This window comes from Meles meles, chromosome 20 (genome assembly GCF_922984935.1).
Source record: "Meles meles chromosome 20, mMelMel3.1 paternal haplotype, whole genome shotgun sequence".
Lineage (NCBI taxonomy): Eukaryota > Metazoa > Chordata > Mammalia > Carnivora > Mustelidae > Meles > Meles meles.
In genome coordinates this window covers 8,259,700-8,279,251 of record NC_060085.1, presented here as the reverse complement: position 1 = coordinate 8,279,251, position 19,552 = coordinate 8,259,700, and the positions used below count along the sequence as shown (strand labels likewise).

General features: G+C 55.6%; 3 protein-coding genes across 5 annotated transcripts; 2 read left to right on the top strand and 1 right to left on the bottom strand.

Annotated features, from left to right (window-relative positions):
- Positions 1–181: 181 nt before the first annotated feature.
- CCDC159 (coiled-coil domain containing 159) lies at positions 182–5,711 on the bottom strand. Of its 2 annotated transcripts, XM_045991339.1 has the most exons (11): positions 5,621–5,711; positions 3,377–3,410; positions 3,067–3,155; positions 2,896–2,977; positions 2,503–2,698; positions 1,805–1,872; positions 1,652–1,728; positions 1,208–1,329; positions 893–972; positions 434–547; positions 182–272 (listed from the first exon to the last, which is right to left on the bottom strand). In XM_045991339.1, the coding sequence occupies exons 1-11, from the start codon at positions 5,705–5,707 to the stop codon at positions 268–270; spliced, it is 954 nt and encodes a 317-aa protein (XP_045847295.1). In that variant the 5' UTR covers positions 5,708–5,711; the 3' UTR covers positions 182–267. The 2 variants fall into 2 exon arrangements, with proteins under 2 accessions (XP_045847295.1, XP_045847294.1); XM_045991338.1 differs by lacking the exons at positions 182–272; positions 434–547; positions 893–972 and adding exons at positions 4,121–4,347; positions 4,467–4,577 and having other exon boundaries at positions 1,042–1,329; positions 1,805–1,890; positions 5,614–5,711.
- Positions 5,712–5,939: 228 nt separating this feature from the next.
- Positions 5,940–8,305, top strand: TMEM205 (transmembrane protein 205). 2 transcript variants are annotated; one of them, XM_045991283.1, is made up of 4 exons: positions 5,940–6,028; positions 6,586–6,694; positions 6,799–6,962; positions 7,940–8,305. In XM_045991283.1, the coding sequence occupies exons 1-4, from the start codon at positions 5,978–5,980 to the stop codon at positions 8,243–8,245; spliced, it is 630 nt and encodes a 209-aa protein (XP_045847239.1). In that variant the 5' UTR covers positions 5,940–5,977; the 3' UTR covers positions 8,246–8,305. The 2 variants fall into 2 exon arrangements, with proteins under 2 accessions (XP_045847239.1, XP_045847240.1); XM_045991284.1 differs by having other exon boundaries at positions 5,989–6,126.
- Positions 8,306–9,883: 1,578 nt separating this feature from the next.
- RAB3D (RAB3D, member RAS oncogene family) lies at positions 9,884–19,405 on the top strand. Its single transcript, XM_045992063.1, has 5 exons — positions 9,884–10,004; positions 11,366–11,608; positions 12,267–12,385; positions 12,475–12,599; positions 17,367–19,405. Exons 2-5 carry the CDS (start codon positions 11,381–11,383, stop codon positions 17,552–17,554), a joined length of 660 nt encoding a protein of 219 aa, XP_045848019.1. The 5' UTR covers positions 9,884–10,004; positions 11,366–11,380; the 3' UTR covers positions 17,555–19,405.
- Positions 19,406–19,552: the final 147 nt, after the last annotated feature.

The window sequence follows — 19,552 nt, the reverse complement described above, 5'->3', positions numbered from 1 at the left end:
CTCTGGATCCTCATATCTGGATAGACTGACCCCTGACCTTATTATTATTAAATTTGGCCTCACACTGTCCCCTGACCCTAAGCCTACACATTCTGAACAGCATCTGGGGTCCCCACCCCCTCCCCAACACTGGAAAGGAAACTGGGTGTGAGGGTGGTCATTCTCAGGCACAGGAAGCAGCAGGAGCCAGAGTCCACAGGTGGAAGAGGGTCTTGGCTAGTTTATTTTCTCTCTGGAGGGGTCTTCAGGGAGAGCAGTCCCGGCTGCTCAGGCTGTGGAGAGAGAGTGGGTCAGGGCCCAGCTTAGTCCCGAGGACCCCAGGGCTGGAAATCAGGGAGCAGATGCCCAGGTTGGGAGCTTCAAGGATCCTTCTGTGGCACTGGTGGGCAAGCCAGGAGAGGAAGGGTGGGGTAGGGCAGGGGAGCTTCCGTACCAGATGGGAAGGAGTGGCTTTTGATGAACAGTGGCTGGGAACGGTCCTGGTCTGAGTCTGAGTCTGAGTCCCAGGAGGGGAGCAGAGGGCTCAGGCCTTGGTACCCCCTGTAGCCTGTGGGAGCGACAGGACAGGTGCAATTCTGGCCTTTCACCCACAAACCCTGAATGTGACCCTTGAGTGGCATCGTGATCAAGGGCCTGTGTCCCTTACGTCACTTGAATGTGACCCAAGGTGATACCAAAGTATGACGACCTCAGTGACCCTTGAATTTTACTGCACAGATCCTTTAAAAAGATCCCACTGACCTTGAGTGACCCCGGGATGGAAATCCTTAACAGGAGCCAAAACACCCCAACAGATGTGACCCCCCAAATATGGCCTCTGAACATGACCGTGATGTGTGAAACTGGAGAATGACCTCCCCCACAGCCCAGAGTGCACCTCATCCCCCCTCACCCATGAGGTTTGAGGCCCTGAGGTAGCCCCCAGAGGACATGAGGCCATCAAAGGAGTTCTGCAGCATGTGCACAGCGGACCTGCAGGGAGACCGGGGGCTGGGGGTCCTGGGCGGGGGTGGGGTGGGGGGGGGAGGGCATGGTGGGGACCAGGGGCGGGGGGTGGGGGGTGGTGGTGGAGGTGAGTCCCAAGGGGAGAGGGAGGCCTGGGCTCAGGTGGGTTCCAGTTCTGGTAGTCACCGCTGGATCTGATTGGTGGGAGGGCAAGGCAGTTGAAGGTCAGGAGTCAGAGGTTAGAGTGGGGGCGGGGCATCACCATATGTCACTCAGCTCCTTTTGGAGGTCATCCCTCCAGGAGCCACTGCCTCCTGGTGGCACCTCCTTGGTCTCTGGCCAGTTGGATGTCTCATACCCCTGCTGCTTCATCTTGGTCAGGACCTAAGGCCAGGCGTGGGAAGTGTGTGTGAGACCACAGTGGTAAGAACCAGAATGGTGAAAAGCGACCCTTATTTAGCACTGATGATAGGTCAGGCGGCCCTCAAAGTGTTTTGTACGCGGTCCATGCAGCTGCTCATACCCACTATACGGATGAGGAAACTGAGGCCCAGAGAGGTGAAGTGACTTGACCACACAGTCCCGCAGCCGCTAAGTGGCAGAGCCGAGATTTGAACCCAGTCCTTCCGGCTCCAGTATGACGGTGGAGGCCAGCAGAGAGTCCCGTGTCCCCAACTCATGTAGGGTCCCCGCCCTCTCCGCTCACCTTGCGGCACTTCACCTGTGTCTTCTGCATCTTCTGGATGTTCACCAGGTTCTCTGTGATCTCGTCCTCCTGAGCCTCTGTAGGGGGAGGGGACTCAGGGGGGCCAGAGCAGCAGAAGGACCCCCCTCCTGATCGTGGGCTCCAGGCACTCACGGAGCTTCTGATAGATGAAGGTCACCTCCTCCCGCACCAGCTCCAGCTCCTCCCACAGGAACTTCTTGCTGAGGGGACAGTGCAGCCTAGACCCACATTCCCTGCTCAGCCTTTGGCCTTCTATTTCCTGGACTTCTGGTCTCCCTTTTGCCCACCCGCCTCCTCAAGCCTCCTTCAACTCTCATGTTCCCATCCCCCTAGGATCTGTCCCCTCCCCCAACCTACCTGTCCACCTTGCCCCTCTTGCCTCTACTCCCCCACCTCCAATCTCCCAGCCCCTTGACCCCCCCTCCTGACCTCCAGCCTCCCATTCTCTCAGCCTCTCATTGTCTGGCCTCTGTCTCCCCACCTTCTGCCCCTCTGACCTCCCAAACTCCCCAGCCTCTGCCAATCTCAGTCTCTCCTCCCTCCTGCTTCCCATATCACGTCCAGTTTCCTGATCTCCTGGCCTCCCTCCCCATCCTATCTCCAGCTTCCAGTCTTCCTCCTCCTTCCTCCTGCCATCTGGCCTCCCAGCTTCCCACACTTCCCCACGGCCTCCTCATCCCCCCATCTTGTCCCTCAAACCTTCCATGGCCCCCAAGTCTCCTTACTCAGGCCTCTCCCATTTGTCTCATCCCACATCCCACCTTTGGCTCCCTCTCCTTGGCCTCCCTTCTCTCCCACAGCTTCCAGGCTGCCCTCCTGGTGACGCCCACCTGTCCCGGATCTCCTGGGCCAGCAGCTGCAGGCAGCGAGTGGTGCGGGTTCTCTGCACGTCCTCGCTGTCGCGCAGGGTCTTCTGTAGCCCCTGCAGGCCTTGAGCCAGGGCCCCATACAGCTCCTGGTGTCCCTGCTCCACACCCCACTTGGGTCCCTCCTTCTCTGTCTGGCGGCTTATAGGACTCAGCACCTCTGCAGATTAGATGGGATCATGACTGAGCCCCAACCACACATGAGCCCACCTTTGAATGCAGCTGGCCCTAACCCTGACCAGACCTTGACCCTGACCCTGACTCGAGACCCACCCAACTTCTTTCACTTTGGGCTAACCCAGCTGACCCCAGCAGGACCAGCCTCCAGCCTGACTTTAACCCCTGGCCAGTCCTCGCCTTCAAGCTGCTGGATCTTGACTTGCTGCAGGCAGCTCTCCTTCTCCAGCATGGTCACTGAGTGGTTCAGGAACTCAAAAGCCTGCGGGGAAGAGGTCAGGCTTGGGGGCAGGAGCAGGGTGTGGGGGAACAGGGCCAGAGGTCGCCGAGGGCAGGGCAGAGGAGCCTCACCTTGGTCTGGGCCTGTAGCTGGGCCTTGAGGGACTCCAGTTCGCAGCGCAGGAGCTTCTGGGAGTCAGGAATCATCATGGTGGACTTAACTATGAGCAGAGGTAAGGGTCAGCCGAGGCTAGGAGGAGTGGGGGCAGGGGCAAGGTCAGGTCAGAGACCGGCAGAAGCTCAGGGGAGGGCGAGGGGCAGGGTTGGGGGCTATTGAGGTTGAGGAAGAGACAGGAGTGCGGGCCAAGGTCAGGGGCAAGACTCAGCTGAGGCTGGGGGAGGGCTAAGTGGGCACCGGTGGTGTGGCTCCTCCCAGGCTCACCTTTGACTTTGGAAGAGTTGGTCTCCAAGGGCTTCTAGGAAAGGAGGACATGGGGGTAGTAGAAATTCATCCCTGTGCTTCTCGCACACCCCAACCCACTGTGTGGGGGTTGGGTGTAAGCTGGGTCTGCTGAGTCCTGGGTGTCCCAGACCCTGAGTGCACCCCTCTCCCACTCACCCACACATGGTCTGAAGTATACTCTTGTGGTTTGTCCCCTGTGTGTGCAGACCTGGGGGCTGCCCCCAACAGCACGCCTGCAGAGCCCTGTGTCTGGACTGGGCTCGGGTAATGGCCCTCCTCCTTAAGGGCAAACGACACAGACAACGTCTCCAGGGAGCTCCCACAGCCCCAAAGCACAACTGCACATAAGCATTGAAACACAACTACGGCCACGCAAGCTCAGACACAGCCATGCACGCCAGGTGGTTAAGAACCTCAGAGCATCCACTCACACTCAACTCAGACACACAGCCATAACCACAGACCCACAGGCAGTCATGTCCAGAAACTATCACAGGTAGTATCTCTCACTAAGAAACACAGTCACACATCCGCTCCATTCATTCCTTCATCCATTCATTTAAGACATTTTTAGTGTGGGCTGGCTGAGTGTTGGGTGCTCTTCTGGGTGCTGAAGTCACATATCATAAGGGTTCCTGGGAAAGACCCCCCAGGGTCCCCTCCCTAAGCCCCACAGCGGTAGAATGTGGTGTGGCTGGGAGGTGCTTCCCGGGCGGGGGTGACCTTAGTGGTGTTGTGGTGCCTCTTCAGAAGGTCCTGATCATTACACTGCTCCCGCGAGTCTGGGTTCTGGAAGATGGGAGACCCATACGACTGAGGCTCCAAGTCCCTCTCTAGCCTCCAGTCTATACTCGGCACTGTGTTCTCAGAAGCAGCTGGCCCCACGATCTCTGGCTCTGGGGTCCTGGACCAGTGAATTGTATAATTCAAGGTCTTGTCTGAGGAAGAGCCTGAACAGGGGGGTGGTTGGGGAAATGAAGGGGTGAGGGCTTTCTGAGGACCAACCCAGAGCACTCCAGCCCCTCCCAGCTCCCCAGCCCCAGGGAAGCCGCTCAACAAACCCCAGTACTTCTCACACTTCCCGTTAGCAGGCAAACACCCGTTGGAGGGCAAGGGAGATGAGCAGTAGCAGGGCGCAGAGCAGTCAGGGTCCTGGGGCAGGCCAGCCAGAAGAGGGTCGCTTCAACAAGGGGAAACAGGGGGCTGCACTGAGACCAGCCCCCAAGTCCTGACACTCCCAGACCTTCCCTAATACCCCAGAGAGGCCTCAGCCCTGAACACAGGACCTCCCAGTTATGGCAGGAGCTGGATGAAAGATGATCCCAGCCCCAGACACTGGGCTAGGTAGTGAGAAGGATCTAGAAGACCCCCACAGGAGTTAGATCTGCCTCCCCAGGTAAAGCGGGAGCCATGGAGTATGAGCAGGAGAGGCAAGGCATATCTATTTAGTAAATGTCAGCAGAACTGGAGTCGAAGCCCTGTGCTAGCTGAGGCTGGGAACCGGAGGAAACTCAGCTCTGTAAAATCCTCCTTAATCCATTTTTTAAGCTCTTATTTCCTGAGCACCTCACTGAGTGCTGGGCAGTATCCTAAGCACTCACTTCACACTCGTCTTATGATTTGGGAGCTTTTCTTCTGCCCGCAATGTTCTGGGCTACCCCTTCCAGAATCACTGTCTCAGGAAGTCCACACTTTCAGGGGCAGTGCAACATGATGATTAAGCCAGGGGACTCTCCAGCTGAGTGGCCTGGGTTCGAATCTTAGCTCTGCCCCTTCCCGTCTGTGTGATGTCGATATTTTACCGAACCTGTCCGTGCCTCCGTGTCCCCAACTGTAAAAATGGAATGCCATACTAGCCACTTTACTGGGTTGTTGTGATTAAGTAAATTAACCTATGCCAGCGCCTGACATACAGTAGTGGGAAAGTGTCCTCTAACGGCACACTGAGAACCTGGGAAATGGGACCAGAGGAGCCCTGGGAGGCTTGAAAAAGAGAAGGTGCGTTTCTGAGCGCCAACTGCAGGCAGGTCCTCAGTCGAGCTTCCTTTTCTTCCCCTTAACCTTCCCCCCTGCCCTCCCGCATCAGGTGTTTTCTCCCGCCTTCTCGGAGAGAATTCTTGGAGGGGAAGGGGGCGGGGTCATTAGCCTGAGCCCCGCCCCCCGGGGCGAGAATCCTGCGCCCGCCGGGCTCCAGACCCCCTTCCACCCCCACCTACCACATACCACCTGTTCATGCTCTCCCCTCAAGGACCGCGAAGCCAGTCCCCAGCTGTGACGCTGAAATTTGATCCCGTGGGGACACCATCGCATTAAAACGCGCAAAGCCTAAAGGTAGAGTCACAGAGAGGGGTGGGGCTGACATTTTAGCTCCGCCCCCGCCGATGCAGCCAAAGGCCTTATTGGCGCCTTCCTGTTTCCGCAGGTCTTAGGAGCCGCGGCGTAATTGGATAAAAGCCAGGCTAGGGGGCGGGATTCCAGGCTGTTTTCCGCTAATCGATTAGTCAATATCTAAGAGGGTGGTACGGGAGGCGGCAGATCTACGATCCAATTGGCTTCGGGCTCAGCTGGGAGGCGGGATGAATGCTTGGGAGGGGACTGAAGTCCGTGGCCCATCTGCGAGCGCCGAGTGAGGTAGTGAGCCTAGCCCACCAGGCCTCTGAGATCTGACCCGGCACTTCTGTTCTCGGACTCCAGGGTGCCGAGGGTTGAGATCCGGGTGCAGTAACAGGGTCGGTGTCCTCGGGATGAGATTTGGGGTTTCCCGGGATTAGATGGGGTGTCCGGAGGTGTTTTGAGGATATTCCTCGTGATATTTGGGATCCTGAGATGTGACCAGGGGTCTTTACTGTTAGAATTAGGTCCCTGGGCTGGTTTTGGGGAGTCACTGGGGGGATATCTGAATACCCAGGGCTGCGAGTTTGAGCTGCTGGAGCTAACTGAAATTTTGGGGTCTCGGAGCCGGCGTGGATGCTGGGGTCCAGAGAGCCTGAGATCTTGAGGGCTGACATTTGGAGAGGTGGGGTTGGAGGTTGTCTCAGGATTGTTCTGGGTCTTCCCCACCCTCATTCCCCGGGCTGGTAGCCCTTTATCTCTGCTGGGCTGGCTGTGACCCTGCCCTTAAGCAGGCTCACAGGCTGAAGACATGGGGCAAAGGTAAAACTCTGAAAGACCCGATGCCTCTTTCCCAGGCCTGCAAGATGGAGGAAGGTGGGAATCCAGGAAGCCTGACTAAGATGGTCCATCTACTGGTCTTGTCGGGGGCCTGGGGCATGCAAATGTGGGTGACCTTCATCTCAGGTAGGGACCCTTCACCTGAACATCATGGGTACCCAGGGTGTAGACAAGAATGAAAGGAAACCTGGCAGTGTCCTAACAGGCATGTGGTTCCCTATACCCTACAGGCTTCCTGCTTTTCCGAAGCCTTCCCCGACATACCTTTGGCCTTGTGCAGAGCAAGCTCTTCCCTTTCTACTTTCACATCTCCATGGGCTGTGCTTTCATCAACCTCTGCATCTTGGCTTCACAACATGCCTGGACTCAGCTCACATTCTGGGAGGCCAGCCAGGTATGCGGGCTTGGGCTCCACTGTCTTCTGGACATCCGTTCCCAGGACCCCACTGAGTACCTATGGCTACACCTTTGTGGGAATTAAAAAACAAACAAGCAACTGCACCTTCCTGGTGGATACAAAGCTGGGCTCTGGATACCCTTGAGCAGTGCACAGCCTGCACAACTATCCCTAGCAGCCCTATCTATTCCTCAGTGTCTCCTTGCTGGCTGCTGCTCCCTCTCTTTCCTCTGGCTGGGCCTGCTGCCAAGCTGTGGTGACTCAGCTAGGTTGGGGCAGTGACCCCAGCTCATTGTTTAAAAACCAGCCTGACTGGGAACTTAGAGTCCCCCACACATTTCCCCAGCCACAAGGAAGGGAACCATCTTTGCATCTCATATTTCTCTATCCTGCCTTTCCCCTGGCCCCATTACGTTCCTCAGATGCGGGCAGGAAAGGCTTGACAAGGGTTTCAAGAATAAGCCCAATGAGACAGACAGGATTTGGGGTAACTAGAACTTGGAGAACTTTCTGTTCACTCCCTGTGGGCCCAATCTCAGCTTCTGGAGTCTGGGCAGGGACTATCGAGGAGATGGGCCCTGTCTTAGGCTCTTTTGGGGGGAAAGAGTTATGGTGCTCTGTCCCAATCTGGGGAAGAGAGGTTCTGGCCAGAGAGATACGCCCAGGGTGGAGACAAAGCTGTGTTTGGAAACTTCCAGTCTGGGTATCGGAGGAAAGGCTCAGAAGGTTTTGGGTGAGGGGTTGAATAGAGGAGATGGTGATAGAACCTTTCCTTGGGAGCTGCTAGTTTGAAAGCTGGAGCTCTGTTTGGGGCCTCTAGAGTGGGTTTGGGGAAGGACAGGGAGGCCTAGCTTTAATCTAATGCTGTCTCATCCCCCTCTGGGCTTTGAGGATGCAGGAGGACCCTCCCTGGGACCCTTCCTTCCTGCCTCCCCGGCCTGACTCACCCTGTCCTCCTCCCACCACCCTGCCAGCTCTGCCTGATGCTCCTGAGCCTCTCACTGGCCGCTGTCAACGCCCGCTGGCTGGAGCCCCGCACTACAGCTGCCATGTGGGCCCTGCACAGGGTGGAGAAGGAGCGGGGTCTAGGCGGGGAGGTACCTGGAAGCCACCAGGGCCCCGACCCCTACCGCCAGCTGCGGGAGAAGGACCCCAAGTACAGTGTCCTCCGCCAGACCTTTTTCCGCTACCATGGCCTGTCCTCCATTTGCAATCTGGGCTGTCTCCTGAGCAATGGGCTCTGCCTTGCAAGCCTTGCCCTGGGCCTTGGGAGCCTCTAATGCCCATGTCCTCTCGGGCCCTGCTGAGGCCCCAGATGTGAATAAACACTTCTTCGGAAAGGGCTGCTGTCATTTTTTCTCCAGCTGGAAAGCAGGCAAGAGGGGTGGGCAAAGGTAGAGCCGAGGGCGGCATGATCTGGGATGTTAGCTGTTGCACACCCCAAGCTCTTCCTTTTTTTTTTTTTTTTAAGATTTTATTTATTTATTTGACAGAGAGAGAGAGATTACAAATAGGCAGAGAGGCAGGCAAAGAGGGAGGGGGAAGAAGGCTCCCCGCTGAGCAGAGAGCCCGATGGGGGGCTGGATCCCAGGACCCTGAGATCATGACCTGAGCCGAAGGCAGTGGCTTAATCCACTGAGCCACCCAGGCGCCCCCCAAGCTCTTCCTTTAATGGTGCACCTTCATTGAACACTTGCTGTGTGCCAGGCAGGGCACTAACCATGACGCATTACTATATTACAGTAACAATAGCCAGTTCGGAGCCCCAGGGAACAATCCTGTTTTCCACCCCATCAACACTGGGAATGGCCACAGGACTCGCTGTGGCCAAGGAAGTGTGAAGAGTCACTTTATTTTTTTTTTAAGATTTTATTTAGTTATTTGACAAACAAAGATCACAAGTAGGCAGAGAGGCAGGCAGAGAGAGAGGAAGGGAAGCAGGCTCCCCGCTGAGCAGAGAGCCCAATGTGGGGCTCGATCCTAGGACCCTAGAATCACGACCTGAGCCAAAGGCAGAGGCTTTAACCCACTGAGCCACCCAGGTGCCCCTGAAGAGTCACTTTCAAAGAGAAGTGTGCAAGGCAGAGTGTGATGAGCTAGATTTTTCCTTCCCCACGATGACCGGTGTGAGTGAGAAGCACACCTCCGCCGTTGAGTGCCATGGAGACTGTGGGGCTGCCTGTTTCTGATCAGATGCTGGCCCTTCCCGATGCATGTCATCTCCATACATCCGTGTGGCTCGTGGAGGGAGCTGCCGCTGTTCCCACGAAGCAGTGGGGACCCAGAGAAGCTAAGCAAGTGGCTTTAGATGTAGTCATTGGAATTTGACTCCAGCAAAACCTGCAGATCTTCTCATGCCTTGAAGAAAATTCTGGGGCCTCACGTAAGGCCAGGGCCAAATTTCCTCGTTGTGTCTGGCCTCAGGCAAAGAGGTGCCTTTCTCTGGGACTCCATTTCCTTATCTGGAAAAGATTCAATTCTAAAGGACCTGCGGAGTATTTCGCAGGGACCTAGCCCGCTTTAGGGACCTAGCCCACAGGGACCTAGCTCGCACAGGCCTGTGAGGTAGGGATTCTTGTTAGGGACCGCTGGAGGGATGGGGGCAATAGGCCCTACGAGGTTAAGTAGCACGTCCAAAGTTAAACCGCGCTAGAAAGTGGGGGAGCTGGGATTCGAACTTGACTCCAGAATCCACGCTCTTCATTTGCGTGCAAAGAGTAGGAGCTCTACACATAGTTAGGAAAAGTGAAAAGTTTATTGTTGGGGGGCGGGCCCTAGGCTGCTCCCAACTCGGTGCCGCGTCCAACCCCTCCCCCTCCCCCCCAACCCGCGTTCGCGAGCCCCGCCCCGGACCGGCCCCGCCCCGCCCTCTCCGGGGAGCCGCCCCTCCTCCCCGGCCTGGGCGGAGCCCGCGCGGAATCCGGGTGGCAGCGGGCAGCGGCAGCGGCGGTGGCGGCTGCGGGGTCGGCGTCGCGGCTGGGGCCAGACCGCAGCGAGTTCGAAGAAGGAACGCCCGCGGGCAGCGCCCCCCGACGCGAGGTAACCCCTTCCGAGGGACCGCATCCCGCCCCGCACCTCCGCGTCCCAGCAGGTCTGGGGGTCCGGGGGCTAGAGGGTGGGCCCGGGGCCCGGGCAACAAAGGCGGGCGGTGGGGGAACGCCTCCTTCCCTCGCCCCCACCCAGCTGGGCTGCTCCGGGAGCGTTAATGGGGCGCGGGCGGGGCAGAGAGCCCAGCTGGGAACAGGAGATGGGACCATATGGTGATGGGAGGAAGCTCCTGAGCCCCCCTGCACCGGCGGGGGCGCCCCACATCCAGCAGGGGGACAGGGCCGAGCCCTCCGGGGACGCTTATCTAGGGCCAGGCGTGAGGGACGGTGGCCAGATGGTCAGGAAGAGGTGGGACTGGCTGACAGGTGGGCTGGGTCTGGGCCTGGGGAAAGGGCCCCAGTCTGGCAGCCCTGCCCAGCATGGGGAAAGGTTTCCTGCCTCTTGTCTTCCCCTCCTCGAACTCGTTCTCCCGGAACACCGGGTGGGGCTGAGGGCTGGGCAGGAAAAGCGGGCTGGTTCGGTCCTCTTTTAAAATGGAAAAAAGCCCCACAGGCTGTTGAGAAATAGCTTTGCTAAGGGTTCCTCTGCCACTGTGCCCTCGGTTCACCCAGGCCTCCTGGAGCCTCCCTGTGCAGCTCAAGGCGTGGCCATAGACAGCTGGGGAAACTGAGGCCTAGGGAGGCGGTGAGGGCTAAGGACCCAGATGAAGCAGCGCAGCTTCTTCAGATTAACAAGAAAGGAAGGATCGGGGTAGAGGGGAGTGCGGCTTCCTTAGAGTTGAGACTGTCACTGCAACCTCTGTGGGTTGGGGCTGGGGTGAGTCAGCCCTGCCCTGAGGGAGATGGGGCCCACCCCTTTGACAAATAGAAGGTGGCAGGACCCATTTGGGGCTAGAGCTGGGCTTTAAACCCGGGCTTTATCCGCTAAAACCCCCTTCCCTGTGGAGGCCAGGGATGGGGTTAAACTCAGCGTTGCGGTGGGAGGGGGGGGTGGTCAGGGCAGGCGTCCCTGCCAAAGTCAACACCCAGGCCATGAGGGGGGGCTCTAGCCAGCTGGCAGGCCCCCCTCCCCTCAGCCCACACCTGGGCCAAGCCAGCTGCTCACTCTGGGGCAAAGTCCACACCTGTACCTTCTGCAGGGTCTGGCTCCTCAGTGGCGAGAGGAGCCACCCTATGTGCCCCCCACAGCCTGTGTCCTGGCATTGGATAAGCGTCCCCATTTTCCAGAGGAGGACCCTGAAGGCCAGAGAGAGCAAGGGATGCTTCTGAGGTCACTTGGCCTCCAAGGGGCAGAGTCAGGATTTGAATCTGGGTCTGGCTTATACGCTGGAGCCATTCCTGGTGCCCCTCCAGAGGCTCTCGGCCAAGATGGCATCAGCCGGAGACCCCCCGACGGGCCCGCGGGATGCAGCCGACCAGAACTTCGACTACATGTTCAAGCTGCTGCTTATCGGCAACAGCAGCGTGGGCAAGACGTCCTTCCTGTTCCGCTACGCGGACGACTCCTTCACACCTGCCTTTGTCAGCACCGTGGGCATCGACTTCAAGGTCAAGACGGTCTATCGCCATGACAAGAGGATCAAGCTGCAGATCTGGGTGGGCCAGGCGGCCGTTGTGGATCTGGGGCAAAGGGACAGGGGTCTTTGTGCTGGCCCAGGAGGGGCTGGGGTTCTTCCAGAGACTGCGGAAGGGCTGTGGGGAGGGGCCCTGGGGGAGCAAGAGTGGCCCAAAGTCAGGGAGGGGCTTGGGGTAGGTGTGAAGAGTAGGGGAGGGGCGGATTATCTACGAGGTGACTTCATCAGGATGAGGAGACTATGTTCTGCCCTATAGGGTCTGAGGGGCAGACAGCTGCTAACCCAAGACGGGTTAGAAGTCCTGGTGACCAGTGGGGAAGAGGTGTGGGGCCCATCGCAGGATCCCCCACAGACCTGTGTGCTCCTCAGAGACACGCTCTCGCTCCCAACATGGCCGCCGATGACGATGAGCGTGGTGTCGCGCACCGGGGTGTCTGCATCGAGACCGTACTCTCTGGCCCGGGTGGCGCTTGGATGGGGTCATGGAGTCTGTTCTTCGAGATGAGGTCCAAGTCTGTGAGAGGCCACTGACCCCTCAGACTGGGAACTCCACAGAGGCAGGGCCATGCCTCCCGTCAGGCTGGGGCTGTGAGCACGGGGTGGTGGCCCACTTAGGGCCCCGCAGGGGTGGCGTGGGGGACAGGGTAGCTTCGGGTGGCCTGACCCTGCTGTGTGTCTAGGACACGGCGGGCCAGGAGCGCTACCGCACCATCACCACAGCCTACTACCGCGGAGCCATGGGCTTCCTGCTCATGTATGATGTGGCCAACCAGGAGTCCTTCGCCGCCGTGCAGGACTGGTGAGTGCTTGCAGACCGCTGACAGGCTGACCTTCACCCTATCGCCCTGACTCTCCCATTTCTAGCCTCATGGCCCTCAAACTCCACAGGGCCACGCAGATCAAGACCTACTCCTGGGACAACGCTCAGGTGATCCTGGTGGGGAACAAGTGTGACCTGGAAGATGAGCGGGTCGTGCCTACTGAGGATGGCCGGAGGCTCGCCGATGACCTTGGTTAGTGCCCAGCCTGGGCCCCAGGCCCTGGACCTCCCAGAACCAAACCCCAATCCCCACCCTTAGGGTCCGGGTCCAACCACAGTCATCACCCCTCTGCCCTTTGAGGCTCTGCTCACAAAAATACCCACAGGTATGAGGTATGCCACCTTCTGCATTTAATTTCAGGGAATTCAGTGACAGATACTCGCCACTGTCCTGGGAACCCAGACTGGGCAAAAACATGGCTGGAAATGTATCCTCCAAACATCCCGCCCCTGTGGGAAGTGGCGAGTATCTCAGATCACAGCACTGTTGGCAGGAGGGACAAGAGCTGTTAGCAACCTTCTGAAAATCTCACGGTGGGGACGTCTCGAAACATAGAGCACAGTCACATGGCAGAGCACTACGCAGCTGGGAGAAGGGACGGACGCGTTCTTGACGCGCTGCTGTGGCAACATCTCTGGGATACGGGGCTCACGGGGAAGAGCGAACGGCAGAGAACTGGGCTTGGCTGCTTCCTTTAGTTCGCAGCTCAGCAGATGTTTTCTTGAAGGGCCAGACAGGAAGTAATGTGCAGGCACAGAGTCGCTGTTAGCGTCCTCAGCTCCGCCTGGAAGCAGCCCGCGAGCTTGCGGGAATGAATGTGGCCGTCAGTAAGACCTGGCTGACAAAAGTAGGTGATGGGCCAGATCGGGTCTGTGACTCAGAGTTTGCTGGCCCCTGCAGGAGTGTATAAAAATATATATGAATGAGAATATACACTTAGGTTTGCCCGAAGAAACTCCAGAAGGATACAGAAACATCTAGTAACAGTGGCGCCCCGAGAGCATCCAAGAACTGGGGACCAGGGCACTGGGATGGGAGGAGGAGTTCTCAGGCTACCTTTTTTGAATTACATAAATGGAAATTTAGGCTAAAAGGAAATCTTTTTTTTTAAGGTTTTATTGAGAGAGAGAGAAAGAGCGCGCGGTATGAGTTGGGGGAGGGGCAGAGGGAGAAGCAAACTCCCCACTGAGCAGAGAGCCTGAAGCAGGGCTCCATCTGGGTCCCGAGGATCATGACCTGAGCTGAAGGCAGATGCGTGACTGAGCCACCCAGGCGCCCCTAAGCTAAAAAGAAATCTATTCTAGTATTCAAAGCCCTCTATAGAACTTTCGTTGCAGGAGGCAATGTAACCACCACCACAGGAGAGGGCTGGTAAGAACCCAGACTCAGGAGCTTGAATCCCATTCTGCAACCCAGTAGCTGTGTGACCTTGGGCACATCGCCTCCCCTCTCTGTGCTTCCATCTCCCCATCTGGAAAACAGTGAAAACCGCGTCTCCTTCAGGGTGGTGTTAGAAAGATGAAATAAGCCAACACGGGCCCTGATTGAACATGAACTCGTATTCGTTCTCCATCACCTTGTGATCTTGCTTTGGTAATTTCATCTGTCTGGGCCTTTGCTCCCACCTGTGTGAAATGCAGGTTATGAGAGCCCCAGCTCATCAAGCTGTCGTGGGGACTAAACGAATATGACATGAGGCCAGTATCACAGTCTGGCACACAGGCGGTCGTATCTGAGTGTTAGCTAGCATGATTGTGAACTCTTCTTTTTTATTAAAGGTTTTATTTATTTATTTGACAGACAGAGATCACAAGCAGGCAGAGAGAGAGGAGGAAGCAGGCTCCCTGCCAAACAGAGAGCCTGATGCGGGGCTCGATCCCAGGACCCTGGGATCATGACCTGAGCTGAAGGCAGAGGCTTAACCCACTGAGCCACCCAGGCACCATGACTGTGAACTCTTGTTGATGCTTGCACACAAAACTCAAGGCACCCCAGAACGGCCCACAGATCCTCAAATATTTATTATCTGGCCCTTTACGGAGAAAGTTCAGGGACCCTGGACTATACAGTCTTCTTTATTTCTTACTATTTGTTGGACAGACTGGGTCTTTGTTCGAGGGAATATCTCCCATTTGAGATCTGGCTGTCTGCTCCCTCGTGGTATGATTGAACTTGCTCCCCTGTTCCCTGGGTTTTCTGGGCGCTCCAACTTGGGTCTCATTTCCAGCTACGATGGGGATGATGGGGAGTCAGCCTTTATAGTTGGGGCCTAGATCCCCAGTCTGCCTAGAACTGGTGAAATCAGCTACGATTCCCATCCGTGGGCTGGATACTTACAGATGTCGCCCCCACCTTGCAGAGAACATCTAGTGACTAGGGGTGAGAGGGCTCCCTACTCTGTCATAAAGTTTAAAATACTGGCTTGCGGAGCAGGAGGCAGAATTTGATGCACGTGTGTACATGCAATACCCCCTGCAAACCCAACCCCGATAATTGTGTAACTTGTCTATTTTTTTTTAAAGATTTTATTTATTTATTTATTTTTAACTTTTTTTTTTAAAGATTTTATTTATTTATTTGACAGAGAGAGAGATCACAAGCAGGCAGAGAGGCAGGCAGAGAGAGGAGGAAGCAGGCTCCCCGCGGAGCAGAGAGCCCGATGCGGGGCTCGATCCCAGGACCCTGAGATCATGACCTGAGCTGAAGGCAGCGGCTTAATCCACTGAGCCACCCAGGCGCCCCGTACTTGTCTATTTTTTTTAAAGTGGAAAGCAAAATATCAAAACACCAATAGTCATTGTTTCTGGATGATGAGATTATAAATAGCTTTTCTACTCATCTTGATATTTTTTGGTAGTTTCTAACTTTAATTAATTTCTTCACTATTTATAATCAGAAAAAAAAAATAGCATTACAAAAAGAACTCAGATTGTTTGAGGCAGAGCCATGCACGGATAAGGAAATGCTAAGCATGGGATGCCTGGGTGGCTCAGTCGGTTGGGCACCTGCCTTTGGCTTGTGTCATGATCCTGGGGTCCTGGGATCGAGTCCCACATTGGGCTCTCTGCTGAGCGGGGAGCCTGCTTCTCCTTCTGCCTGCCGCTCGCCATGCTTGTGCACTCTTTCTTTCCCTCTCTCTCTCTCTCTGATAAATAATTAAATAAAATCTTAAAAAAAAAAAAAAAGGAAATGCCAGGCTTGCCTAGGAAGACAGTGGCTTGACAGCGATGATCACTAGGCTTGGGGTAAAAGATTTGAGTTCATGGTCCGCCTCCATCATTCAGCAAATAGTTTCCGAGCACCTGCTCTGTGCCAGGCATAAGACAAGGCTCCTGCCCTCCCCAAGCTGGCATTCTAGTAACAGAGATGGCTAGTAAATGGATAATTACACACACATAATTCTTTAATTGCATTTTTATGGTACAGCATGACAAGTGCTGGGAGAGGCCCCGTTTACCCTGCACTGTGTAATGTGGTGGGCGTTTGAATTTCTGGCCCAGCTGCGTGGGTGTTGTGGGTGTGGATGTATCTCAGACCATTCCGGGGGGTAACCCCCTGTAGGCAGAGCCTGTGCCAGCCTTTTAGGGGTACAAGAAGGATTGCCATGTACACCTTTATTGTTAGGTCGGCAGCCCACTTTTTGTAGCTGAAGGACCATGGGCGAGTCCCCAGAGCCTTTGTACTACCTTCTAGCTTTGGGAGGACAAACTTTTTTAAATTAAAAAAAAAAGTTTTGGGGCGCCTGGGTGGCTCAGTGGGTTAAAGCCTCTGCCTTTGGCCCAGGTCATGATCCCAGGGTCCTGGGATCGAGCCTCGCATCGGGCTCTCTACTCCGCGGGGAGCCTGCTTCCTCCTCTCTCTCTGCCTGCCTCTCTGCCTAGTTGTGATTTCTCTCTGTCAAATAAATAAAATATTTTTTTAAAAAGTTTTTTATTTTTTATTTTTATTTTTGATAGAGAGAGAGGAGGGGGGGTAGAGGCAGAGGGAGAAGGAGCTGGGCTCCATCCCAGGCCCTGAGATCATGAACTGAGCCAAAATTGAGCATTCAGCGCTTAACCCACTGAGCCACTCAGGCACCCAGGACAAGCTTTTTGTTTTTAAATGAAAGACAAGTTAGGGGCGCGTAGGTGTTTGCTGCTGCTGCTGCTTATTTATTACCATTATTGCTACTGCTTTTTTAAAAAAAAATTTTTTTAAAGATTTTATTTATTTGACAGACAGAGATCACAAGTAGGCAGAGAGGCAGGCAGAGAGAGAGAAGAGGAAGCAGGCTCCCCGCTGAGCAGAGAGCCCGATGCGGGGCTCGATCCCAGAACCCCAGAATCATAACCTGAGTCGAAGGCAGAGGCTTTAACCCACTGAGCCACCCAGGCACCCTGCTACCGCTTTTTTAAAAAAAAAAGATTTTATTGATTTATTTGAGAGAGCGAGAGCACGCTTGAGCATGGACACAAGCAGGGGAGGACAGAGGAAAAGGAAGAAGCAGGATTCATCCCAAGGACTTGAACCCAAGGCCCCAGGATCATCACCTGAGCCAAAGGCAGATGTTTAACTGACTGAGCCACCCAGGTGCTCCTCATTATTGCCACTTTTAATATGTTCTGTGGGTCAAGACTTTGGGCATCGCAGACGCCCCGTGGACGCTGGGAAACCCACTGTTTGTTACATGCCTGCTGGGTCCTGGACCATTACCAGCTAGACTCTTAGCCATTGCTTTGTGACAAAGAGATTCTTGGCATCGCCCCAATAGGGGCTGCTGCCACAACTTTTATCAGCATCAGCATTGTTCCCTTTTTACAGATGAGCCAACTGAGGCTTCGAGAGACCGAGGCACTCGGTCAAGGTCTCACAACCGCATGAAGGGCGGACCTGGGCTTGGAGACCAGGTTTGGGTGATGTCACAGCACCGGCTCTGCCCTCCGGGAGTCTCACTGCTGTTCCCAACTTGTGTCCTTCCAGGTTTTGAGTTCTTTGAGGCCAGCGCCAAGGAGAACATCAATGTGAAGCAGGTCTTTGAGCGCCTGGTGGACGTCATCTGTGAGAAGATGAATGAGTCCCTAGACCCCAGCTCCAGCCCGGGGAGCAATGGGAAAGGCCCGGCCTTGGGGGACACCACGCCCCCTGAGCCCAGCAGCTGCAGCTGCTAGAGATGGTCCCCAATCCCTGCCTACCCCGTCTGGCCTTGGCAGGGACTGTGACTGAGGCATGAGCCACAAGGGCTGTTTCCAAGCTCAGGGTGCCCCCTGCCCTCCCGCCAGCTGCCCTGGCTCCCGCATGACCTCCGACTTGCCTGAGCAGCCTTATCACAAGCTCCAGGCCCTGGGGAATCTGCACGGTGGGCAGAGTCTGTGGGCCCTGACATGCACGAGCTTGCTGCTTTTCAGGAATCCTAACAGAGGGAGGGTGGGCAGCATGTCCCACCCCGTCTGGTGGGAGGGCCTCCACAGTGCCTTCTGGGGTTAGAACTCTCATCCTTATCCATTCTGTGTGGGGCATTGCCTGGTGTTCACCAGCTGGTCGAAGATGCTTCATCGTCTTCCTCCTGCAGGGTGGGTCCTCAGAGTTCATCCCTGGGGACATGGAAGGCGATGCCTTTCTCGGGGGCCCCTGGTGTGGTCCCAGGTTGCCTGTGAACCTTCTCAGACCTCAAGCTTCCAAGGTGGGGAGGTGATTTTAGCCCTCGCAGACCCTTCCCTGCTGGCCTGCAGACCCTCTGCCTGTGCAAGCCGAATTAGAGCAGCTTTCCCGTTGTAAAGGGACGGGAAGTCAGAGCCCCTAACCCCGGCTTCAGAGACCCCAGAAGTGCCTTCTAAGCTTCCCCAGGATTTCGCATCACCCACACTCCCACCACTGTTTTGGCTTATCTACTGCAGCATCTCCGATCCCTGGATTGAGTTCTGGAACTGTGGGCCCCATCAGGCTGGGCAGAGAATGGCCCAACCCGTGGAGTTCCCACTCGGGACCTTTTGCCAGAAGTTAACCTCAGAGCCAGGAGCCTGGGCCCTCCAGCCCATTACCTGCCTCTCCCGGGCCCCATTTGGCTGGTGATGTTTTAAGCAAGGTCTTTCCACATCTTACATCCTGCTAGAGAAGGAAATTGAGCAACGTTCCCATCGCCTGCCCTTGCTGGCGACCTGCTGATGGAAGGATTTGGGCTGTTCCTCCTCAGGGACCCTTGAAGAGCCAGAGCCCCGTTTCCTGAGCCACGTCTTCGGTGGGGACCAGGGAGGTGATGTTTCCTACTAATGGAGGAATGGAGGATGTTTCCCCCTAAGAGAAGCTGTTGGGTTGGGCTGAAGGGGCAAGAAGGCAAAATTGGGTAATTACTGTTGCTACACACTCTTCACAGATGCTTGGGAGTGGCAGGCTGATGGCAATGGGCTGGGAATCAGTGTCCCTGGTTGACACACGATCGGGGGTCCCCAGCTCACAGGGGCTCCTGCTGGGAGCTTATGTGCAGTCTGGGGATCTCCATCTTGATCTCTAACCGCCCCCACCCCAGCTCAGTGGCCTTCCTGTCCACCCAAGTCCAAACTCCGGTGGCCTGGCTTCTGCTTATGGCCCAGAACACCAGCTAACATCCCAGAATTTGACAGACCCTGGAGGATGGTCTAAACAGATGGTTTGAGTTCCACCCCCAGGCCTTGCCACCAAAACCACTTGCTATACAGCCTTAAAAATCTCAGCCTCCTCCTCCTGCAAGTGAGGAAGATCTGGTTCAAGTGGAACTTGGCTCTTTCTGGAAGCTCTGCTTTGAATTTATTTCTGCCCTGAGATCTTCAAAGTGAGGGCATCTCTGTAAGTCAACAATCCAGATGACAGGTGAAATGGTCAAGTTCTGGAAACACATACAGTGACTTTGGGGGATGTTTGGGGGCAGGAGTCAAAAATGTTGGTTACTTTAACATAAAAGAGAAATTAAAGCAGCTATTTAAAAAAAAAAAAAAAGCCTGTTAAGATGCACTGTGGGCTAGTCCATTTTCCTTAAGCTGCTTGCCAGAAAAAAAAAATGGTGGATCAAAGTGCCATTATCTAAGGGACAAGCCAACTTGTCATAGCCCGCATGATAAGGAGAAAAAAAAAAAAAAGCTCTGGTTGTGCCTTGCCCTGGACGTGAAGTAAGCCTCGTGTTTACACGTGATTTT